This window comes from Lepidochelys kempii, chromosome 21, assembly GCF_965140265.1.
Source record: "Lepidochelys kempii isolate rLepKem1 chromosome 21, rLepKem1.hap2, whole genome shotgun sequence".
NCBI lineage: Eukaryota > Metazoa > Chordata > Testudines > Cheloniidae > Lepidochelys > Lepidochelys kempii.
The window spans coordinates 6,613,804-6,639,486 of NC_133276.1; the positions used below are offsets into that span (position 1 = coordinate 6,613,804).

Sequence of the window (25,683 nt, forward strand, 5' to 3'; positions counted from 1 at the left end):
TATTAACAGCGAGGGCAAGAGCCTGGCAGGCCCTAGATGAAGGGGCAGCAATCAGCAAGGTATGGGCCTGGGGTAGATCTGGGGAAGGCAAGGAGGCATGGACGATGGATAGGGACTGAGAGGGGCTCAGGGCGTAGCCAGGCTGTTGCAATGCTCAGGTACTGGGACAGTGGCATGGGGGGGGAGGGGCTAAGGTATGGGAGCATCAGGGTCGGTGTGTGTGGGGAGCGGCTGAGCCCGACTACATTTTCCCTCCAAAATCTACGCAAGCCAGGCCGCGTGCCGAATCTGCTGATCCGGCTCCATCTCCCGGCCCGTCGCAGACCCCGTACCAATAATAAAACCGGGGCCGAATACACCTGACAGGGCCGGGGGCCTGTAACTGGGGCTGGGCCCCACCGCAGGGCTGCTCGACTGGCAGGGCGACCCGTGGCGAATCTACCGCCGCAGAGATCCCAGCTTGGGCTCGCGGGCTGTTGTCGGCTGTTCCCTCTCATAGCAGCTTGAGTGTGGGGCGTCCTCCTCTTCCCCCCCCCCTCCGCGGGGAGGAAGAGGTGGAGCCGAACCGCCGTGATGGTTCGAACGGACCAATGGCGTTAGACGGGCCGCGCAGTCGGCCAATGAGAGAAGGAGGAGGTGCCAGCGGGCTAGGTTGTACCGCCTCTCCGTTCAGCGCATATCCTCGGCTGGGCGAACGCGACCATTTTGCGGGGGGGGGAGGGAAGCGGCGAGTGGCGGGGACCCAGACGGAGGGCGTTGGGAGAGGGGAGCGGGGACGGGGAGCACCTTCCGGCGGGGACGGGAGCGGTGGCTGCCGCGGCGGAGGGAAAGGCGGTTCCGGCGGCGCGGCCCGAGGCTCTGGGCCCAGGGATCCCGCTTGCTCCCGGGAGGGAGGGGACGGGTCCGTCACCGAATCGAGGCTCGTCGGGTTTCCCACCCCCCGCCTTGGCCGACATCGCCCGCTTCGGGCCCCGATTGGGTTGGAGAAAATGTCCAGGCCGGTCAGGTGAGTCTGTGGGGCGGGGGGGCGAGCGCGGCGGTGGAGGAGGCCCCACTCCCAACCCCCGTCTCGTGCCCCGCGTTCCTCCAGTGCCCCCCACCCCCCTCTGCGGGGAGCGCGGGACGGGGGGACTAGGCCCGGCCCCGCTGCCTCTGGGACGGGACGGGCAGGAGGCCTGCTGCAGGCCACGCCGAGGGGAGGCAGGCATGGAGGTCGCGTGCATTGCTGCGCACTTTAGGGGGGGGTGGGTGGGGGGAGGGAGGGACACATCGTTGCAGCGTGCCCTTGTGCACCCTGTAGGAGGAGGCTGCTTGCTCGGCGGAGGGAGGGGCGGATACATGCTTGCAGCGTGGTGCTCTTCTGCACCCTGTGAGGGGCACGGGGAGGCTACATGCGGGTTAGGGGGGAGGAGCGTCTGCCTGCCCTTCTGCACCGTGGACGAGGACGGGGGAGGAGGACTCTGGAGCTTGCAGCGTGCTTTGCCCAGGCTGGGGGGAGTTGCGTGAAGACAGCATGCTTGTGGTGGGGGGGGAGGAGGGGGCGTGGACATGCATCATACCTTGTTGCACGCTTGATGGAAGGGTAACGTGTAACGTGCGTTGCTGCAAGCTTATTGGGTGGAGAACAGGGCATGCAGTGCGCTCACTGGGAGCTGTCCCTCATGTTATTGCTCGGGGGATGAATGGTGAAAATTTGCAGCATGCCATGACCCACTTTAAGGGGAAGCACGCGGATTACGTGGATGCAATGTGATTGATTTAACACGTTCAGGGAAGAGGCATGTAGTATTCCTTGCTGCATCTGGTTAGGGGGGAGGAGGAGGAGAATGTCAGGGAAGGGCAGACCGTGCTCTACGGTTTTCTTGCGAGGGGGACATGCATGCACTATGCCATAATGACCGCGGCTCCGAGTCCGCTTCCGCTAGACACTGGTGCCGCCAACTGGCTTCACGTTTGGGGGAGGAGTTAGGAGGAGCCGCCCACCTGGGATCGGCGGGGAGCGGTATTTGGACACACTCCCTTTATTTTTCCTTTGCCGTAAAACAGCGTTCCTCTTAGAGTGGGTTTCCTACTATTCCCCAGTCCCCGAGAGACCTGTCATTAAATTGTGGGCTCGGGAATGAGGAACCAGTGAAGTTCGTCCCTAGTCAGGCTTTCTTTTCCCCAGTTCAAAAGAAGGTAGGTGGTGATGCTTATACTCATGTTAGATGCGGTTGGGCCTGGGTTCTGATAGCACAGAGTTTCCGGGGAGTATAAACTACAATGCTGAATTGTGATACGGTGGCAAATGTAAAATTCTATGAAGTTTTCTCATGGTAATGATTATAGCGCGCCCACTGATTAATATTGTGCGTAGCATTTGAAATTGTAGTGTAAATTAATGATGGTGTCTTTCCAATCTTAAAATATGGCAAATGCTTAGTTTGTGGAAGAGGATTGTAATATGCATTATCTTGACTTCTGATTTAGAATAACAAAGATAATCTGAACTGTACAGGTTCTGTGCCTTTTAAAGGTGGGATTCAAGTTTGTCTGGTCTGCAAAGATTTTTGCTGAATGTCCCCAGATGGGGAGGATAAAAGGGACATTGAGTACGCTGATAGTTGAAAACTAATCTTAGCTTTCAGGTCTCTTGTGTATTTTGACCAGTAAGTTGTGCATGCCAAGATAAGGGTGATTATATCTCATAGGTCAGGTCTGGAAGTAATTGCCCAGGGTCCAGAAGGGTTTTTCCCTTTTGCTTTATGAAACACTTAGTTGCCCAGCTACATTAATAGGGTCTGAAGCATCCTTGGCCTTTTGCAAGACAGGATACTGCACTAGATGGATTAGTGGACTGAGCTTGAATGGCAATGCCTCTGTCCTGGAATACAGTGATGATACTACTTTGATGCTCAGTGTGATATAGTATACATTCTGCTGGTGACTTAATTGCCAGTACTGGAACCTGACTACAGGTGAGGAACATGTGTGTTTTTAAAAGTATGGTTTCTAATGTTTTTTATATATTAAATAACCCATAATTCTTTATTATAACCAATTTTAAACAAAAAAAATGGGGAAACTATACACAGTTGTAAAAGATGCAACTTGCCTTAATATGTGTAAATGGGTGTTGGTCTTCAGAAGAGTTCAATGGGATGTTAATAACAGAATACCTGCTGGGATGTTGCAAAATTGGAGCCAGCAACCCACAGTCTGGCTGGTCTTAACAGGCCTATGAAAAATAGAAGATAAATCTTCAACTGCAAATGTGTTCAACATACCCCTCCAGTGTTAGTTAATTGGAAAACTGTACATAATTTTAAACCTGTTGGTTTGAAATATGTAGGATTTACCTGAGGATTGGATCTGTTACTGCACTGTTAATGAGACTAGGGGAGTAAGGTAATACCTTTTGGTGCACCAGCTTCTGTTGGTGCAAGAGACAAGCTTTAAATTTTATGCAAAGCTCTTCTGGTATTGTTAATGGGAGATACAGGTGAACTTATCCAAGGTCAGCGATGATGGAATATTACCATGTTCAGTGGTCTGTGTGAAATGAATTCATGGTCTCAGTTTGCTTCTGGCTGAATAATAAGTATCCATCTAAAAAGTATCACCCTAAATGGAATATGGGGATAACCAGTATTGGGATAGTGGGGGAAGCTTGAGCTGCCACTTTATTCTGCTGGTAGTTAGAGGACTTTAGTCTCAAAGCCTAAATCAATGCTAAAATTGACTTTTAACACAAAACCAGTTTTTTGTTAAATTTGCAAGTTCTTCCTTTTCACAGGCATCCAAAAATACTAGCCCCAGACCTCGTGTTTTTTGGTGCCCTGGAGTGAAATACTGCTTGCTTACTTGTATTGATTTTGCTAGCACCCTTCTTCAAAAATATGTGTATATGTATCTTGCAGGTGTACAGTGATGCTAATACCAATATCAATAGAACATTGCAAAGATCAAATCATAAAGGATGTTGTTCTAGGATCTTTACATAATATGACAAACAATTTGTAAGTAACATCCAGGCCATTTACAGCACATGGTTATATCATCTCATATTTATCTTATCTATTCTGATGTGTAAATTCTTAGGTGCTGTTAAATTAGATGGCTTCTATAGTTCCTTGTATTATTAAATCTTGTATGTGTGTTTGTTTTTAAAATTAATGCAGTGTACTTCTGGTCACTTCTACTCGCACATACAATGTTGTAGAATAAAATGCTGCAGGCAAATATCTAAATCCAGTGTGTTTTAGATAAGATCTTTTAAAATAGGAACATATGTATTGATTCAAAATTCTGTTAAACTTTGAATTTTACAAACATTAAATTTTGGACCTAAGTCTAACATTCATGTCCCTTCAATGGTAAATATTAGCCTAAGGCTTTCATTGGTTTCGATGTTTACTGCTAAGGTGGTGCTCTTGCCTGAGTGATAGGGGAAGTATTCTCCTAGTTAGAGGTGTTAATGTGAAAGTTTACATGTGACCATGTAACTCCTAATACTATACCTGGGCCATCTAAGAGAAAAATGCTCAGACTAAGGTGGAATGCTTCTTGAAAACTTAATTATAGCTTTCCTGCTCCCCTTTTCCTTAGAATTCTCCCTTTCCTTGCTTGCCCTTCAGAGTGTGATTGATTATTTGTGGTCGTGTCCACAGTGGGCCAGATACTCTTCTAATAGGAAAAAAAGGCATGATCCCAGTGCTGAGGTGTTCATGCTCTAAAGAGACAGGCAAAGGGTAGTGGTAAATGGGTACAGCATACATAAAGTAACACCCAAATAGCACATGGGACTGAAAGGCAGTTGTATCTTTCCTGTACTTTTATCCTCATAATATTTCTCCTTTGTTTCCTAAAATGTTCTTCTCAGTAGTTGGCTTAAATGGAGGATGTGCACCAGGCTGCTTAAACTGTTGCTGCATAAATCATTTAAATTTTTTTTTAATGGAGTTGCAAGTCAGACATATCCCTAAAATTTCAAATACCACCATCAGTGCCCAGTTTTAGATGGCTTGTTGCACCAAGTCCAGTCCTAAATGATCACTCTGTAGTTGGAGACCTCTAGGCTGTCAATCTTGTTTGAGTACAGTTATGTCATTTTAAAGAGAATTGTACGCACTAACACTTATGTCGGTATAACTGATGTCACTTGGGGATGTGAAAAAGCCACCCCCTGAGCGACATAAGTTACGCTGACCCAAGTGCTGGTGTGGACGGGGGTGCTTCTCCCGCCAACATAGCTACCGCCTCTCAACAAAGTGGATTTATGCTGATGGGAGAGCTCTTTCCCACTGGCATAGAGCGTCTGTACTAGCAGCGCAGCTGGATTGTTACAGCTGTGCCACTGTAGCGATTCTAGCATCGATTAGCCCTCACACTAATAGTGAGTTGTCTTAGGCAAATAACTGTTGTTAGGCATAAGCATTGAAAATAAAGATTTGTTATAAGTTTGTCTATTTAGTTAAGGCCAGAAATATAGCATTATATTCAGGTGTGGCAAAACAAATACATATAGAAATATTTCTTAGACATAAAACAGCAATATGGGAACATTTCCCTGTGCTGTTGTTGAAACCAGTCTACAGCTGCCCTGTCAACTGGATGAGAACCGGAAAGTGAAACTGAACACTCTTCTGTTTAGCAGTCCAAGCTGAATGGAATCCAAAAAGGCAGTAGCATAAATTGGTGAAAAGCTTACCTATGTTTTTATAAATATTTCATGTTATTTATAATGATGTTAGCTGAACACTGAATAATATTTTTTTGAATTACTTACCTTAACAGTCTGATCAGTCTACCTAATTAGTCTTGCTCATATTTTATTCTCTGGCATCACCTGAGAGGTAACTGAGTGTTTCTACCAGCACTCATTTAACAAATTTGCTAGGCAATGTTGCAAGTTGCTGGCTTTTTAGGATTTGCTCTTCCCCAGCTGCCAGGGCCATCCCTAGGTGGTGTGGGGCCTGGGACAGGAAATTCATCTATATGCATATACTTACCTAGTGAGGCAACATTCAACACTATACACAAACACATTGTCCTGTGCCTTGGAAGTATTGGAATGCCTTCTGTGTTCTAGCACCTTCTGTCTTCATGACACCCTTGCCGTTTTTCTGCCAGTGGCTGTTAGAGGTTGTATTTATGCTCACCTTAGATGATGCAAACATGAGGAGGGGATGGTAGCTGTAGTGAATGTTGGGCCCAGAATAAGAATGCTAGACTGAGGAACAGTTTGTGCTTGACTTGAGTTTGTAGAGACAACAGCTATAGTTAAACAGTCCTTGAATGTTTGTGTGCGCTCTTTGCACCTGTTCCTTTGAGAAGACTCCTTTCCAGAAGGTTCTTTTCTGTATCTACCCTCTTATGTCTCTGTAGTCATTCTCTCCTGCAAGGCAAAAAGGAACAGCCTCTGCTGTACAGTTGTCTACAGATTTCTATCACACTTCCTCTAAAAATCAATATTGCTGTAGACAAGGTAATGAGGGAGCACAGTAGGGACCTTCTTGCTAGCCCAACCTGTAGGGCTTAGTACTTGGAAGCAGGAGAGAAGCTTAGAATGTTTTCATTATTTGCCTGATATATTTTACATGTGTATCCTACATTATATTCTAATAATATGAATAAGTTAGGTGAAGCCCTCTATGACTGCTTGTTTCTTTGCAAGGTGCTTATCCTGCAACTTACACTGTGCTCAGTAGGTCAGTGAAATGTGAAGACAATTGTCTTGTGAAATTGATAGACTGAGTGTGCCGCAAAATTACCCTCTGTTTTTGTTTTAAGGGGGAAATGTCTGTTCCACTCATGCACACAAAATAAGGGGATGTGTACCAGATTAACCTTTGTCATCATGTAGTGCTCATGCTTCTCTTTAAGTATTTTAAAAATATAAATCCTTGTGCTGCTTCACAGCAAAAAAGCTGAGTTGGGCCTAAGGAAGGCGAATTGTTGAAGCAGAAATTAGAAGTTGAGTGTTTGTGGCCTGGCCTCTACCCTCCTCAGTGAATCCTGCGAATAGTTATATTCCCAAATTCATATTTTACAACAGTCAGACTATAGGTGAGTGGGCAGTGTGATACATTGCAGCTGTACTTAAAATCCCCTCTTGTCACTTGCATTGGATTCAACATGGCAAAAGTCTGACTGTCCACCTCTTCAATCTCTTTTTTTTTTTTTTAGGGGATGTTTTAGCGTTGGTTTAACTGAATTCTGGTACTTCTCCTTTCTCTAAGGCTGTTCCTAATGGCTATGAATTGAGGTTCTTGCAGAGAAAGGAAGCTTAGAAGGAATTTGAAGGAGTTGACAGCTGTAGTTAAAGTATGCTTTTAGGGGTATCCTTCTAGCAAAAAGCCTTGCCAAGAGTACAGTGTATTAATCTCAAAGTGCTGCTCCGTTCTGGAAAGTGCATGTAAAATGGCATTGTGTGTTTCTGTTTGTTTTAGTGGCTCCACATCAAATTTAGGAGGAGGATGGGAGGAGGGAGTTGTGGTTCCGGTGCAGGATTGAGTCTCAGAGCTGCTTTCTAATCATAGCACTCTTCCAGTCTGTGTAATATTGGGCAGGTCACTTAATGTCTTGAACATCACTTTTGCCATCTGTAAAAGTGAGATAACTACCCCACCTCATAAATGCATTTGTGAGGATAAGTTCTTCATAGCTTTTGGATTTCTGATACTGCGGTGATTGTCATAGAAAAGCCTATGCTTTTTTAGATTTATTTATTTGTTTTATTTTTTTAAAGGACTTTCCTAGCTGCTGCTTAACCTAGGATCTAAGTCCATCACTGATATTAGATAGCAAAGTCAGAATCTGGACTGCAATTGGAACTTCATTAAGAATATTATTTAATGAGCCTGAATAGAATCCAGTGAGCACTTGTGTACTTGTATTGGTTGTACAGGGCTAATAGAACTGAAAAGTAGTAATACCTCGTCGCTAGCGTAAATGGGTCAGATGCTGAATATGATCTCTACTTAAATCTCAATAAATGCCATTTTTATAGCGTTTTTTAGACTTTGGTCTACTAAGTACAGGTCTCACATTCTCTAGGCAAATGAAGAGGAATTGACATGTCTGCCAAGTCATTTCTATGGTATTAGCCAACCAAATCTGCCAAGAATTGGCACTCATAGTTCATTGTTACAGCTATAACTACTTAACTTTTCTAATCAAGCATAATGGTCTTTTTTCAGACTTTTTGAAACATGCCTTGTACCTCATTTTGTTTTGTCCTTTTTGGTGGTAATGTACAAGGGGAACCAGAAAGGCTTTTCCCAGAAAAGCTTTAACACAAGAAATACCATGAATGTACAGTGTAGTTGTGCCTGACGTTGCTGGGGGTGTGGATTAAGTATGAGGGCAAACCTTAACTAAGTGTTTCCTCAGGGGAGGTTGCCGGATCTCTGTCCCATAACTTCTAGGAAGGATAAGAGCCATGGGGAAGAAAGTGAAACTAAGATGCAGCATCCGTGCTCACCTCTCGACTCAAGCATATTATGAATAGCTTCTTAAAACTGTCTTCTCCTTTCTGGGGCTGTTGATAATCAGTTCACCACAGGAGCAGCTCATATTTGCAGGGCTACAATCTCAAAATAGCCAACTGGCAGGGCCCATTGTATACCCAGAGAGCCCCTAATGGAAGCCACACTGAGGTCCTTGTTCCCTCGCTCTCCAGAAGACTGAGTAGGGAAGTCTCGACAGGAGACGCTGTGTGTGGAGTGGGGCACACCTCTGTCAGAGTTGCGATAAAAAGTTGCTCCCAACTGCAGCTTTGGTCAGTGGGAGGGGTAGCGATACGTTGAACTCACAAAGGTCCAGTGTAATATTTTTTTTCTCCCAAATTTTTATTTTATCACTGAAATTAAGTTGGTGTTAACCATGAGAAACGAAAGTTTTAAACATGACTCAAAAAACCCAACTTTCACTCTTAACGTGTCAACTTTGTTTTGCCTCATTGTTCTCTAGTCATTATGAAGCCTTAAAGGATAAGTGGAAGCTGCTTTGCTTTTTTTAAACCTTTCAGGCATTCTTTATGTATCCTAAAAGAAATTAAAAATGTGGGGGAGGGGGCACAAGTCATTTTCTTCTCGTTTTCAAGGACTGATTTTCTTAATCTTGAAAATGCTATATATGTCTGCTTGGCGTATTCAAATATTTTGGTTGTAGGAAGAAAAGGAGTACTTGTGGCATCTTAGAGACCAACCAATTTATTTGAGCATAAGCTCAATAAATTGGTTAGTCTCTAAGGTGCCACAAGTACTCCTTTTCTTTTTGCAAATACAGACTAACACGGCTGTTACTCTGAAACCTTTGATTGTAGGCTTATTCTGTGAAGAAACTTCAAATATAATGGCCAAAGCACTGAAATGACAGGCTTTGTCACTTTTATCTTTTATTTAAAAAAGCAAAAATATTTACAGTTTTCTCCCTCACTGTCCTGTTTAAAAATTCAGTTGGAGATCACTGAATTTTGTGTAAAGAGCAGCTAATGCCCCATGGGAAACTTTATTTTTGTACAAGCTATTCTCCCTGTCTTGATGGCGCCTGTATTAATGGCATGTGCATGACATTGTGAGCGTCGGTTCACCTGCTCAGTGTGTACCTGGAGTCAATCTTTGATACTATTTCTACAGCAACCGTTTCACGTCTGAGGCTAAAGATTGGGTGGGGGGATACAGATGGATGCAGGAACTCCTAGGTCTGGTCTAAACAAAGTTCCACCTGTTTCAGGCTATGCCTAAGGCCTGTGGCAGTAAAACTTGGTCACTCAAGGGTGTGAATGTTCCACCCTGCTGAGCGACATAAGTTACACCGACATAGGTGCTTGTGTACAGCACTACATGAGCAGGAGAACTGCTGCTTGCGGGGGTGGGCTTTTTTTATGAGCGTCTTCACCAGATGCGCTGCAGCGGCACATCTGTATCGTTACAACTACAGCGCTGTACATATAGACATACCCTAACTAAAGGTGTTTGTGGTTTTTTTAAACTATTTTAATTTAAAATAGTGCAACTTCTGGATGTTGCTAAACCCTGATACATAACTAGTGTAACAAATGCGGCCTCAATAGGGAGGTAGATAGAAAATATTAGATTTCTAACAATGACTAAACTGAATGTTTCCTGACCTGCGAACGTGTTTTTTTAAAAGGGGTAGTGAAAACTCACTTTAATCTTAGGGTGCTACCGGTGTTTTAAACATGGTTCTCAAGAACTGTGGCTGAATAAACTACGGCAACACAATACTGGATACGATTTCATTGTAGTGTTGAGGAACTATGTATGCACAGGTGAGGGTGGCTCTGTTAATCGTGCTCTTAAGCAGCACAAAGAATACTGTTCAAAAACACTTTAAAAAAGGAAAGTGATGGATACCCGATAGCAATCTCTAATAAAACTGGAAATTTTTACCTTTTTTCATTTAAAAAAAAAAAAAAACTCATCCAGCCTTATAAATCCTAATGGCTCCAGAGGAAGTTGCTAGAGCAGCGGTTCTCAAACTGCAGGTCGGGGCCCCAAAGTTGGTCACAATCCTGTTTTAATGGAGTCACCAGGTCTGTTGTTGGATTTGCTGGGAGCCGAAGTCCGAGCCCCATGGCTTCAGTCCTGGATGGCAGGACTGAGGTTACAGGCCTCCAGCCTGGGGCTGACGCCCTTTGGCTTTGGCCTTCCCACCCATGGCGGCGGGCTCAGGCTTCAGTCCCCGCTCCTGGCATCATGTAGAAATTTTTGTTATCAGAAGGGGGTTGCAGTGCAAAGAGGTTTGAGAACGCCTGTGCTAGAGCGTTGATCCTGCATTCATTTCTGACTGTTAAGGTATAGATAGCTGAGTTTCTGGAATTGTTTTTAGGGTTGCCTGTTGGAGGTGTTGGTGGGTAATGACTTTTCAAACTGTGAATTCTGCATCAGAGAATGAGTGGTGGTGGTTTTTTGCTAGTTTGAAAGGGCTGTCTTTATGAGATCATAAGTTGTTAATTAAACTTAACCCTTTCTTTTTCTTTTCTTTTCTTCTTTTTTTTTTAACAGGAACAGGAAGGTGGTCGATTATTCACAGTTTCAGGAATCAGATGATGCTGGTAAACTATTATATTCTTTTTCAGAAAAAAATTACAAAATTTTCACTCTTTACCATGGCCCTGAATTGATAAGGGTTTGAAAATGTAGTGTAAAACTATTCTAATGCTTATATTGTGACAGCTTCTAAAGGCCTTTCTTGATTTGTAATTGGCAGAATCTTCCTGAAATTACTTCCTCGTATTTTACCGCAGCCAATTTATTAGTTGAGCCTACCACACAGGCTTTTCTGTGAATCATCTTTTTTTAGTTATTTGCATATTCGTGTGAATTAGATTATCCGCATGGCTTCCAAAAATATCATCATGTTTTATTTTCTTGGAAAGTAGACATGCTGTGGCTCTGCTAATTGAGGTTATGTTGACACTTAGTGGAAAGAGAATGTGACTGAAGTTTGCCTAGTTCTTAACTGCAGTACTATTGGTAGTATCCTGTAATCGTTGTGCATAATTTGGTACTTAAACGATTTTGCGAAAGACCTTACACCTGTCTGTTCTTGTCATCACAAGAACACAGGTCCATAAATATCTAAAGAGTGGGGGGTTTTTTGGAGCACCTGAAGAAGATAAGAAATAGGTGCAAATTTTAATGGATCTGTGTATAATTCTGAATATAAAAATGTAAGGTTCTGATTTTCCGTAAAACTCAGATCAACTTTTCTCTTGTCGTGAAGCCTTTTCTGCAGTATTTTCTATGACTGCATCTTAAACTTGTTAACTTATTATATGCAGTTTGTGGATATACAGGTTGAGTATACGGTGTCACTTTTGTAAAGCTGAATTGAAGTTTTGAAGACTTGGGGTTTTTGACAGGATGCTGATCTGACCTCCGTAAAAATGACATGGATTGGTAACTTTAAATATACTTGAAGAGGTAGTATTCTATTGGCATTTGGATTGCTGGAAGTTATAGCGTAGTTCACTTTTCAAACCTATTTCCTCTGCTGTACTGTCCAGATGAAGATTATGGAAGAGATTCAGCCCCTCCAGCCAAGAAAATCCGTTCATCTCCCCGGGAGGCTAAAAATAAGAGGCGGCCTGGAAAGAATTCTCAGGAGGACAGGTAAGAAGTTGTTTCTGTTACTTCTGATAGCCCAACATTAGCTAAACCAGACTTGCCATGTAGGTTGCAACAATCATAAGTGATGTGCTCTTCATTGCACTGAAGTCTTCAATGCTAGTGGTATGGTGATGGGCTTTCAAGGGGTTCTAGAAAGACTAAAGAAATCTTAGTCATGGAATGGTTCCTTTCCCTTGCATCGAAGGCTCAGTTACTTGAAGCTTAGGGTGTATAGGCATCTCCAGTTAAATAGTATCCTAGCAGTTTGAAGGAGGTCTGGCAACGTGTGGTACTTTTTCACCCTATTCGACATTCTTCTACCCTTCAGGTGTAGAGAATCTGCCTCCAGATTCTATGTGAATTTCCACTTGCAAGTGACTAACTGGACATTTGAAATTTATTAGTGGAGTCTGCTGTCTAAGGCAGTGGTTCTCAAACTTTTTTTTTCATGGACCGCTTGAAAATTGCTGAGGGTGTCGGTGGGCCACTTAATAATCTTTCCAAATGTTGTCTGTACCATTAGCTAACTATTGTAAAGCACTTTGGATAAAAGTGCTATTAAAAAAAATTATCATCAAGTTTTTTTTGTTCTACAAATAGAAGCACACAACTCATTTTTTTTTTAATAGCAGTAATCTTACCTTTCTAATGCGATGGATGTGCCATCTCTCCCCCGCCGCGGCAGCCCCCAAACTGGGGAAAGTCACCTCTTTCTCTGGCTGCCACAGCCCTGCACATCCCTAATTCCTCCCACCCACCCCCCTTTTTCACCCCACTGCCCCCTCAAGGCCACCACCTCACCTTACATGTGTCTTCTCCAGGGTCCAGGCACCTAAATAGTGGAGCCACACCTGCGCAGCCACACCTCCACTCATTCTCTCATGTGCGGCTACCCAAGTGCACACCTTAGAGGGATTTGTCTGCAGACCACCTGAATGGAGCTCACAGACCACTGGTGGTCTACAGATCAGAGTTTGAGAACCTCTGCTCTAAGGAATCCCATTAATGTGATTTCTGGGACTTTTTCTCCTAAATCCTGAAGGCCTGATAGATCCTACAGCCTTCTTGCTGAGGGGGGGGGGAGGGCAGAAAGGTCCCACAAGAAGAGCATGTTATGTCTGTGCTACATGTGGCAAACCCATTCTGTGAACCTGGAAAGGTGCAGACTCCATGTTGTGTAATAGCAAATCTTATTCGAGGCATAGACCTCCTAGATCTCTTGGACCAATAGATGGGGCTAACCAGAGTCAAAAGATCATTGGAGCAGCCCATCTACTGTAGAGCAGAGGAGTCTTCAGCAGAACTCTAGGGTCTATTGGAATGCAGGACTGGATCTGTGCTGAGTTGAAACATTTGAATGTATTGAGGGAGCCAGGTCATAACGCACACGATTGTGGGTAGGCATAGTCTGTGTAAGCTTCCTAAAATGGCAGGACTGTTGCTGACCAAGCCAGCAAAAGGGGATTGGACACTGAGGTTCTCTTTCTCATTCAAACGGGCATTGAAGCCAGGCATAAAGCATAGGTCACTAGTGCTTTAGCATTAAAATCACTTTTCAGAGCTAGGCAACTAGAACAGGAGCAAGTAGAGTTGCATGAGTCACAAAAATCTTGACACAGGACAAGAGTAGGTGGGCTACCAGTTTGAAGTATTTCAGTCTCTCCATAATTTTATAGTGCTTTACAGTCATTGTTGGATCTGATGAAAAAGCCCCTCAACTATTCTTAGCAATATTTTCTACAGAAGTGGAAGCATTAGTAATAGTGAAGACTTGTTAGTTCTCCATTTTCATAGTTTGTCTGGCATTCAATGTGCTTCCAAAACAAAATATCTTACTTTGATTACTGAGATTGCTCAGAAATGTAAAGGAAGTCAACCCCTTAAGGGAAGACCTGTTGAAAAATTACCTGCATCTTACCAGACAGGACAAAACAAGTCTCTTGACTTCTGCTGTAAACCCAAGGCAACCATCACCAAGAAGTAGTTGGCCTACCATGACTAGTTAGTCTTGGAAATCAAAAGTATGCCAACTATTTCTTGGTGATGACTGCCTTGGGTTTATTGTAAAAACTGAAGTCATGCCTGTGTTACAGCAGTGCAGCCGCAGTGCTGTAGTGTAGAAGTTTCCTACATCGACAGAAGGGGTTTTGCCAAATTCACCTCTCCAAGAAGCAGTAGCTGGGTTGATGGAAAAATTCTTCTATCAACCTGGCTGCACCTACAGTCCCTGTTAGGTTGATGTAAGTTGCACAAGGTGAAAAAAATTTTCACAGCCGGAGCAACGTAGCTCAATTGATCTAATTTTAAATGTAGACTAGGCCTTAATCTTTTTTTTTTTTTTTTTTTTTTTTTTTGGCTGATCCAAAGGGATTTTTAGTGCTGGCACTTCAAGCACTTTTGTACGACTTTCCTGGTTGGTTTTTGTTTTAGCCTTTGCTTGCTGGGTGCAGTGTTGTGAGAACTGCTGCAGTCTACTTGTGCTGCTGCTGTGTTGTCTACTTACCTGTGCTCCAGTAGCTTAGAAATACTGGAGGTCCAGATTGCTGTCCAGGAATTACTCCCAAATATTACCTGAATCTAGATATTTTCGGCCACTTTCAGATGATATAATTTATGAGAGAAGCAGATGTAAAAGCACCTAAATGTTGATTTGTATGAGAGCTGCTAGTTCTGTTCTTTCTCAGTGTGTGGCATATTTTCTCAGTGTCTGTGATACAAACTTAGTTGTTGGTCCCACAAGACTTGAACTTGTAAACAAACTAGCTTATTCAGGTAATCAAAACATGCTTCAGAAATGTGTGGTGGTAAAGTTCAGATTTAGAACTAATTATGTTTTACAGTCCCTGAGCCATTGTTGCCATTGGCACAACCCTTCAGTAGTCTGGAGCATATTTGTTTCACCATTACTGGCTTTTACCTGTGTTTTCACCAGTCCTATTTAAAACTGTTTACTCCTAGGCTGGGTTTGCTGTGTTGGCTTTACATCCTTTAGCATCCAAAAGAAAGATGCTTTCACTCCATGTTGTTTCTTCTAGCTAATTATAATAGTAATTACTTTAGATTTCAGAGTTAATAATTTATTGAGCTGAACTGTGCAGCTCATTTCTCAGAGCTGTTGTTTCAGCTGTCAGTCAGTTTACACTTGCTTCGCAATTTGAAGGTGGTTATTTTTACAATCATAATGACTAGATAACTTTTTTTTAAATGAGAACTTAGATTCTGAAGCACAAAGTGGCAGCCTCTTAAAGTACCAGTTCACCCAACTACCACCGGCTTACCCAATACAGCAGGTCCATCCTCTAAAATACTGATGACACTTTCTCTTTCTCTTCTTTGCAGCGAGGATTCAGAAGAAAAAGATGTGAAGACCAAGAAAGATGATTCACACTCACCAGGTAGTTACCCAGCTGCTAACATAACCAAGTAGGCTTGTTATAGGAATATCGTCCTTGTAATAAGAATATTACAAGGATTATATTCAAAGTAAAGGACTAACTATGCCGACAGGAGTAGTGTTCATAATACATCACTCTGCCATTGCACCTTAAGTTGGACACTATCTTCACTTCTCCTGTTCTTTCTAGTTCTGGTGGACTAGACTACCAGATTTTCTTCCTTTGTGATATAGTACTACTGAGACAAGGTGGATGAGGTAATACTTTTATTGAATCAACTTCTGTTGGTGAGAGAGACAAGCTTTCGAGCTATAGAGCTCTTGCTCATCTAAGCTCTTGCTAGTGTAATACTTGGAGCAGGGAAGACCAAGAATGTTAGTCCACTATGCCTGCCACTCCCTTATGTCTCCAATGTACATGTTCCATTGAGAAGTATTTGAGACTTCATTTTGTCATCATTTTCTCCTAGATGAAGACTTTGGCAGCGAGGATGATGACTTAGGAGCAGATGATGGCAAAGCTGACAGTGACTATGAGAGCTCGCAAAAAAGTAAAAAAGCAAAAAAAGCCAAACCTGAAAAGAACAAGAGAGCCTCCAAATCCAGGAAAAGGGCTGCAGGTAAAGAGCATAAAAACAAAGATCTTTCCCACTGTTAGGCAGCTGTTTCAGGTATGTTGCCCTGAAATCAGTACTGAGCTGGCCTAAACGTTGTGACTGAATGCCAAAGATCCAGAAAGCAAAATCAGAAGTTAGGAACTAAATATACTCTTTGCTCCATCCCTCTTGCAAGTTATGTACTCTTCCTTCCCTCCATACCTCCTTTAGATTAAAATTATGAAAACTCCTGCTGCCCTGTGCCCCCATTTTGTTTATCCCTAAGCTTTGTGCAAGTGGCTCTTGCATGGGAGGAGGGGAAGGAAGCTCAAGGATCGCTGACTAGTGTGAAGCTGTTCCCTGACCTCACTCCCCTGCATTAGTACTGAGAGTCTTCTGCTTTTCTGCATTTTTATTCAAGCTTCAGTCTGTCATCTGGATGGAAATGAGAAGGGTTTAAATAACTTACTACAGTATTTCCCAGTTTATTCTGCTCTAGAATCTCAAAAATATGAACACACAGTCTATAACCATCGTGAGTGAAATATTTTTACAGTGAAAAATATACCACTGTAATGCAACATTGACTTGAAAAATTTGGGTCGGTGTTCAGTTATATTCACTGTGGGAACCATAACTGTCAGATTGTACAGATGAAGTAATCTGTACAACAGCATTTGCTATTAAATTTATGTTAATGATATCTGACATTTATAGAGCACCTTTCATTACAAAGGATCTCAGAAGCACATTTTCAGTGAACAGCACTCTGCTCTGTATGAAGAATGGGTCGGTGGAGGATGCTGGGGAAATATGTCTGTTATGAAAAAGTGTCCTGGGGTTCTTTAGTTCATGGTTAATGGACAGGACCTCGAGGTTGAGCCCTTTCAAAACATATGCTTGATGTAGGGAGAATTTTGACCACACTCAAATAACGAGCTATGGTAGTTGCCCAGCAAGCCTCTCAATTCTCCTGCTTTATTGGGAATGATTTGGCCTTCATTTTGCTCTTAGCCAGGAATAAAAGCTAGGAATATGTGGTATGTTGAGAGTCTTCATTGCAACATGGTGAATTTTTGTGTTACAGAGGACAGTGAGGATGAGAAAGAAGACCACAAAAATGTGCGCCAGCAACGGCAAGCAGCTTCCAAAGCAGCTTCCAAGCAGCGAGAGATGCTTATGGATAATGTGGGCAGTGAGGAGGAAGAGCAGGAGGAGGAGGAGGCACCATTCCAGGAGAGTAAGTAGAGGGGGATTGTAATGAAAAACATACTAAAGCAGCTGTTTGGAGTAGTGTGACCCAGATGTAATTAACTTCTTGGGCCTTGGATGCAGACAGCTCGCTAATCACCACCATAAAATAGGTATCTTTACAAACCTTGTCGTCTGCTATGAAATATTTACAGATAAACTGAGGCACAGTGGTCAAATGACTTGCCCAAGATGGCACAGGTATATGACAGCTTATAGAACTATGGTATCCTGACTCTTACTCCTCTTCCATCCACCAGTCTAACTGCTAGACCACTCTCCTTTCTTTGCACTTGGAAAAGATTTAAAGGCTTCTTCACAAACACACACTTCCTTTCTCTGTCCCTGCAGAAGATTCTGGCAGTGATGAAGACTTCCTCATGGAAGATGATGATGATAGTGATTATGGCAGTTCAAAAAAGAACAAAAAAAAGGTGGCTAAGAAATCCAAGCCAGAGAGGAAAGAAAAGAAAATGCCTAAGCCCAGGCTAAAGGCTACAGGTGAGCTTACTGGACGGGAAGCCACTTGCTTCAAAAAATGAGTATTTTTGCAGCTGTAAGGATCAGTTAGCAAGACTGTGTCTGAGTGTGTAAATGTCACTCTTTCCTAACTGTTCATCTACTTAAATGAACACTAGTCAGATGACTTTCCTCATCGCTTTTTTGGAGAATAATAAAGCATAATTGGATTTTTAAACTGCGTAGCACTTCAAAATTAACTAACAGCCTTGTGAAGCAGATAAGAATTAAATCGGTTTTACTGATAGGGAAATTGAGACCAAAAAAAAGATGAAGCCAGTGGCAATGTTGGGATGAGAACTCCTGAGTTCTTAGCTTCCAGTCCTGTCTCTAGACCACTTGTCCTGTGGTGACTTAAAGTAGTTGACAGTTGGGCCTAACAACCTTGAATAACCGCTCCATTTATTTCAATATGCAGACCTCTGGATGTAGGCATAGCTATACAGAGGTGCACAAATATTCAAATTACTGAATACATTTTTATTCCGCTTTTCTAGCTGACTGTGAGCATGAGAAATTTTAGCCTAAAGGAAGCTTTTCCAGGCTTTTTTAATTTGTTGAAATAGGAGTCTATGATGAAAGTGCCTTTGCAACCCTAAACTATAGCATTACTACTACGACTTTACTGCACCCTCTGTTTTTCACAGCTACAGAGCATGTTGCAGAATTGTGGTTCAGAATTGCAGCTTTCTTAAAAATAAAAGCATGTTTTGTAACTTTCATGGTTGTGGAGAAAAGGTCGAAAGATGCTTGGTTCATAAGGTAGTGTTGGCTGCTGGGAGCTTGGATTACAAGCAGTGGGATTTGAACGGTCTTGTTTTTTGGGGGGAGGGGGATGCCCATGAGCTCCATTGTTCTGTGGAAGTGAGTTTGTCACTCTTTCCGAGATGCCATGTCATTCAGCTTTTGTGCTGCAGGTAGCTGCTTTCTTTTGATGCCACAGTGCTGCCATCCCGCAGCTCATTACGTCTTGCAATTAAATGGTTTTTAAATGTTTTTTAGAAACACTTTTTTTTTTCCCCTCGAGTTCAGACTCTTAAATAATCTTGCATAAGAGTGTCCTTTTTAGATCTATCAGGCATCTGTCTTAACACTTCGTTTTCCTCTGAATGCCTACAAACGTTCAAATGGATCCATAATAAAATAGTAGCCTGTCCTAAAGTAATTCTTTCCACTCAAGGTAAGCTTCAGAAGACAGGCTTACAGCATGCCATTAACGATAAGTAGTTTGGCATGCACTTGCTCCAAAGATGGTGCCTCTTTGCTTGTCAAAGCCAGCTGAAGTATGGGCTGAAATATGTGACAAACTCAAGGTGATGGACCCAAAATAAAATGAATATCAGAAAACTAAAATATTGTCAGATTTTGTTTCTTTAGTGTAGATAACTTTTCTGTAACTTGTGCTTCACAAATCTTTTTTTCTGATGTAAATAACTTCAGCTGTGAAAGCGAGGACACCCTGACTTCAAAATGTGGGTAACATTGGGACTGCAATGAGTGAAATCCCTCAAAACGAGGGACATTTGAGAAGACTGCAGAAGTTTGCTCTCTGTTAATGAAACAGATTTATGATATTCACAATCCTAAGATGAAGGCTAACTCTGAACTGGAACACTATAGTTGCATGACTTTTGATATGTGATAGGCTTTCATCAAGGAGTTCTGGTGATGACTTCAACCAACAAATTGGAGTTTCATCTGATTGAAAATGAAAAGGTGGAGTTTTTACTGTATGTGCCAAATTCAACACCTCTCCTACTGATTTGCCTATCCCTGACTATCTCCTGTCAGCTTATTTGGAAGTAAATGAGAATTATGGACTTCTCTTTTCAGTTGCTTTCCTGCTTATGCTGATTTCTCATTGCTCAAGTCGTCCGTTACTTTGGATATGGCATCATTATCCATATTAACAGTTTGTTGCTCCAACAGCATTAATGCAGGACTCATCTTTGCAAATATCTGCTTACAAAAAACAACCTGGTTTGATTTGGAGAATGCATTTTCCAAATAGAGATTGTTTGTGTAAAGCTGTGTGAATTTTCTTTATGTAATTGTAGCTGATCTCATGAAACTGGTGCTTTGCTTTCTTTAGTGACACCCAGTCCTGTGAAAGGCAAAGGGAAGGCAGGCCGCCCCACAGCTTCAAAGGCATCAAAAGAGAAGACCCCATCTCCCAAAGAAGAAGATGAAGAGCCTGAGAGTCCCCCAGAGAAGAAAAAAAAATCAGCCAGCCCTCCACCAGATAAATCAGGGGATGAAGGGTCTGAAGATGAAGCAGCCTCTGGTGAAGATTAAATGGCAGTTTGGGGAGATTGTTTTTGTTTTTGTTTTTTGTTTTTTTAAATACGAGGAAAAGAAAACATACTTAGGGGTAGAACACGGTTTTGGCTGTGGCTTGACTCATGGGCTTTGAATGCTGTCTTTGCTTTCAACTGTTTAACACGGTATCTTTTTTTAAGAAAAAACCCTTATACAGTAATGTTTTTTGAAGTCACTGTTCTCTGTTGGCCATTCCGTTCTTGTCTCCCACCAAATCTGAAAGCCATTTAAAACTAAATGGATCACTTACTAAAAATATATATTTTTGAAGGGATGTTGCAGTTGTGAAGCAATAGCATATGAGGCTGATACTTTAAAATTATACTTACAAATCATCAAGTAGCATAGATTTCCCAAAGCTGAAAAGGGCGTTTAAAACGACTGTTCCTTCTTGGAACACATAATAAATTCATTTTCCATCATGTGGTTTCAGTTGACAAAAATTCATTTCCCTCAGAAAAAAGGAGGTTAATGAATCCTAAACAGGAACTTTATTACCCCTATTTGAGCTTGTTGGGTTCATGCAACTATTTTTAATAGGCAATATTCAGGAGACATTATAATAGTCCACCTTAGTGTTTCATCCTTTAGAAAGGACTTATCCAATAAGGACGTGATACCCTTTGTCTCTGGCTGGGTAGAATTGCATTCTGTTCTTGGAAAAGCGCATTCATTAGGCTTCAAACCTGCAACTCACCAACTGCTCATACCCATTACTCCTGTTACTCTTTTCATGGCTGGATATAGTTAGACAGAGCATGGGAGAGAGTTTTAAAACAAAATTTTAAAGCCTGGTTTTCTTCTGGTGGTATGGGAGTTTTTTCTTCGTCATTTTAAGCAAAAAAATTAACTTAATCTCAAACTAAACTCTAGTTATGGGGATGAGGGGGTGGCCTTTTTATAAATGTGAAGCAATGGATTCCTGTAATGCCACAGTCTCAGATCCCATGAGTCATGCTTAAGTGTTTCTCTCCTCTCTTTCCGTCTGTCCTCAGAAAGACTGTGTAGTCATAACCTCTCAACCCTCTCCAGGTGTAGTGTTCGGATGGCATACTCCCACCAGTATAGATCATAACTTTACCCCACCATCACTTCTATTTCTTCTCTCTCCTTCCTGCAGTGTGGGAGTGCTCTTCATGCTGATCCCCCCACCCCTATATCTGCACCTAATGAGTCAGCATTCTGCTACCGAAGCCAAAACACTGTCTGAGTAGGAATTGAAGCAGGAATAGGATAAAACTGGGAGGGAACAGTGTTGATGGCAGTGTAGCAGGACTGTGGTGCATAACAAAAGCAGGCTGTCCACCAAATTCAAGACACTTGATGTCTGTGCAGTGGCATTTTAATGTGCTTTTATCCAAGCAGCCATATCTCCTTTAACCTTTAGGAATAAAAGTACACAGGATTTTTCCTTGAAACCTTGATACAGGGACTGCAGTATTTGTTGGTGGAAATATAAAAACTGGACTTGACATCTTTTTAACCTTTTATGTTTTCTATATATCTTGCACGATCTCTCATAGCTGGCAAGCTTGACAGTCCTAATCTTTTCACTCAATTATATATGTTCTTAAACCAGCCTCTTCAAGGTAACAAGACCGCTAGAGAGTTGGATTTCTGGTCTTGTGTTGTTGGATTTTTAAGGCTGTTGGATTTCTGAAAGCTTTCAGGTGAGATGCACTACTATGATCTGGGAGGAGACCTGGCAGAGTATCCCATGGAGTCTAAAGACACAGAATGAAATGTTAGTAGCATCCAAGTCGTTGTCTTATCTGGTTCATGGCTGTGAACTTCATTGGGAGGCTGTGCTTTACCTTGGCGTATACATCTTAAGTTCTCTAACTCTCAACTAGGAGACTAACATTGCCACTATAATAAATGCTATCAGTGTTTCCATTGTAAATCTCTATTTTTAGGGGTTTAACTTGCGGTACAGCTTCAGGCTGGGCTATGATGTGACTGTCTTGAGCAAGAAGTGAATGTGTAACTTCCCATCCAAATATTAGGAGAGCAAAAAGTCTCTTGCAATCCTTAAGTGAAACTTTTCAGATCATAGTCCTGTAATTCTTTAGTGATGTAGAAAAAAAATTAAATGGCCAACTTCCTAATGGTCAGCTATGTGGAGGAACTGTTCATGTAAATTAACTTTTTTGGTAACGTGCTCTTCCATGCCTGTCTTTCTGGTCCACATAGATCGTCCCTCTCAATACAAACTACAAGTATACACACTTAAGCCTTTCTTGTCAATTGGGTTGTTAGTTTGCACTTGTGTTTTTTTTTTTTTTAAGTGTACTAGATTTACCTAAGAATAGAATGAATGCCTCCAGTAGTAGATCTGGTCAATCCGCTAAATGTATTTTTAATTGTCTAAATACACTTCGCCCCTAGACCAGGTTTGTTCTGAAGGGTGTACGTTTTGTAGTTTCCATTGAAGCATTTTTTTCCTTTTTAACAAGTTAAACTAATGTCCAGGCTGTGATATGTACCTGAAACCTGGAAATTTAATTTTCAGACTTGACCTCTGTTATGAACTCAAGTCTTTGGACTATGGATTCTCTCATATCTGCCCTGAAGGGTGAATTATGGCCCTGAATTGTCGTAAAATTGTTGTTCTGCTTGTGTATTCATGACTAATGGTTGACATGACAGGATGGTAGGATCCTTAATTTTGAATCTGTCACAATCTGAACACTCTGTAAATGCTACACTTTTGTTTGGATTTTTGTAACTATTTCTCTGTAGGCTAGTGTTTTGGTAGTACATGCAAACACTAAATCCTCGCGGTCTAGATCCACTTGTCTCCAGGTAACCCTCTCAGTTTGAAAATAGAGAAGCTCCTTTTTCCTGCAAGTTGAAGAAAATTGTGAAGACAAAGTTTTTGGTATTTTTAAGACCGATTGAGCATTCTGATTAGCAGTAGACTAACTTTTTAAACACGTCCTTTTAGAATTTTTGTTTTCCAGCCTTTTAATTCTATGAAGGAAAGTAATAGGGCGCCTCCTTTTAGGGGGAGGATAGGACTGGGTTCCTTCTTGACGGCAACTATTTCTGCTCTTTGCTGTGAGAAGGCTTTAAAAACAATGAACAAAATAGATTGCGGCTTCTGCTCTCTCCCCTCCCCCCACCCCCATCTCCCCAGATCAGTAAAGAGTTGAGTACCTGGGATGGATTCTGGTCTATTACCCAGGTGTACCTTTGGAGCACCTCCATTAAAGAGAATGGGTTGCTTCCAAAGTTGCACTAATTTAGCATCTGTCCTGGTTTCCATCCTAAAATGGCAGCTTATCCATTAACTTCTGTCAGAGCTTTCTGCTTCACAACAACATTTGAGTTTGCATTTGTATACAAACAGTAATGTCTTTAACAGGCCATTCAGTGTGGCCAACAAAGGTTTACAAGCAAGATTTCACTGATGCTTGGAAATTGCATACTAAATCCTATTAATATCAAACAAATATGGCTGTACTGAATTTCTGTTTAAATCCATAAGACACAAATTCAACACAAGAGTGTCAAAATTCCCTTACAGAGGAGTTTTCTTTTTTCAAGTTAAAATTAAATGGGGTTCGGGTTTGGAGTGGAGTGGGGGTGAGAGCAGGATTTAGATGTAGGAGCAGTTTGGGAAGCTTTTAATAATTCCAATTTTCGATCAAACTATCATGTCAAAGCAGAGAAATGTGTGGGGGAGAGGAAATGGTGTACTTCCTTGAGCATCTGTACGGCTGTCCTGGAGTGAATGGAAGGGTGGGTAGGTAATTGTTCTAAGCATGCTCAGTTTCTGCAACACCATGTGGCCGCATCAGGAAGCGAAGAACTGTTTGTGGGGGTGGGGAGAGCTGAAGATATATTTGACTTTTCAATGGCTATTAGTCCAAATGTATACTGGACAGTTCAGCTGAGGAGCCTGGGTTGGGGAGAAACTAAGATGCTAGAAGCTTTTGAGCTGTAGAAATCGGTGTTTTGCTTTATGTAATTTCTCTGTGTAAGGTTTATTTTTATAACAAATCATACTGGTAAACATGTTTTTTTTTAAAGAACACAAATTAATCCCAGACTTCAGCTATTACAGACTTCAGAACAATAATGACACTGATACTGTCCTTGGAAAGCACCTTCCAGAATCTACCGTGTCGTTCTTTTAGATTTCCCACCTCAGTCGATGACTGGCATTTGAATGTCCTTTTTCATTAAAATCTTTATGAAAACATAAATGTTTCTCTTTCTAAGTCTAGTCAAGTTCTCCCTATGTGCTGACTCTATGTATCAACCACTATTGGAAAGATCTCTGTAAGCTGCCTGCCCCATACAACTGCAGGGAACTGAATGGTTCAGTCAGTCTAAGCATGCTCAGTGTGACTGCAAGACACCATGGTGCATATGCTTTGTATGTTAGGGGCAAGGGTTACATATATATTTATATATTGGGAAGGGTAGGGTGGGATGGAGAAATACTCAGTCAACTTAAGCCACACCAGTGTGTGTAAAAGCCCTGGAAGTGTGTGTGTGTGTGCGTGTGCGCATGGGAGTGTCTGATAACTTTATCCCTCCTGTGTTCTGGAAATTTGTGAATTTTACTTTTTCCTGCAGAAGCAATTGTTACAAAAATTGTAAATAAGAGCTACATAATTTGTTTTACCATGAACATGTCACAGCAAACCCTAAATAACTACCCTGAAACAAAGGAGGAAGAGACTCCAGGTGGGCCATTGGGCCCTTAACATCAGCAAGGCATCACTCAGTGGTATGTGATGAATATTTGTCTTGAGTATTCACAACCCTGTTGGGCTTTTGTTAAAATAAGCCACCATCAAGTTCTGCACCTCTTCCCCCATTAGTGGCCAGAAAAAGGAGTGGGACTGCAAATACAGGTCTCTTTCTACTGGTCCATGACCTGAGAGAGTGTTGCTAAACATGGCTCTGTCATCACAGGGCATAAAACCCCCATAAGGGTTGGCAGTTCTTGCAATACCTTGACAATATGAGATCTGCAGCATAGCACTAGGAGTTAAGTTTGAATGTAACGTTAATGCTTTATTTAAAAATTTTTTGAAGGGGTTGAAGTGAACATGACTTCGTTGACCATGTTCGTGAATTATAGATGCAACTGCATTGGTAGAATTGTGTGATGGTCTTTTGTGCTACTTAATTTTACATATTCCAGTCTCTGTATGTACCTGCAAAGAAGAAAAAAGTAACACAACCCTGCTTTGCTTTTATTGAGGGGTTCCCAGGACTGCGTACCTGCTCCCGAGCTCTGTTTTAAGTATGTGTATCCTTCGCTTGTATTTTGTATTAAAAAAAAAAAAAAGAGAGAGAGAAAGAAAAAACCCTTTATCGTTCAGCATGTTGGAATTGTGTCCCCTCTTATTTTTCTCTTTTTGGAATATATTAAGCAACTTATTCTTCTGTATCTTTTATTTTCTTTTGTAAACTTTTTGGTTTTGTTTAAAAATGGCTTTATAAAAGGGCTTTTATAACCCATAAA

General features: G+C 41.9%; 1 protein-coding gene across 2 annotated transcripts; it reads left to right on the forward strand.

Moving 5' to 3' along the window:
• The first annotated feature begins 756 nt into the window (after window positions 1–756).
• On the forward strand, window positions 757–25,683 carry NUCKS1 (nuclear casein kinase and cyclin dependent kinase substrate 1). Of its 2 annotated transcripts, XM_073320259.1 has the most exons (8): window positions 759–1,006; window positions 11,013–11,062; window positions 12,017–12,122; window positions 15,459–15,514; window positions 15,984–16,133; window positions 17,197–17,349; window positions 17,712–17,861; window positions 19,972–25,683. In XM_073320259.1, the coding sequence occupies exons 1-8, from the start codon at window positions 990–992 to the stop codon at window positions 20,172–20,174; spliced, it is 885 nt and encodes a 294-aa protein (XP_073176360.1). In that variant the 5' UTR covers window positions 759–989; the 3' UTR covers window positions 20,175–25,683. The 2 variants fall into 2 exon arrangements, with proteins under 2 accessions (XP_073176361.1, XP_073176360.1); XM_073320260.1 differs by lacking the exon at window positions 17,712–17,861 and having other exon boundaries at window positions 757–1,006.

Excerpts from the sequence above, each read along its gene's own strand:
- NUCKS1 (XM_073320259.1), top strand. Across the intron at positions 11,063-12,016 it reads TCAGGAATCAGATGATGCTG|ATGAAGATTATGGAAGAGAT; the intron begins GTAAACTATTAT and ends TGTACTGTCCAG. Across the intron at positions 12,123-15,458 it reads AAGAATTCTCAGGAGGACAG|CGAGGATTCAGAAGAAAAAG; the intron begins GTAAGAAGTTGT and ends TCTTCTTTGCAG.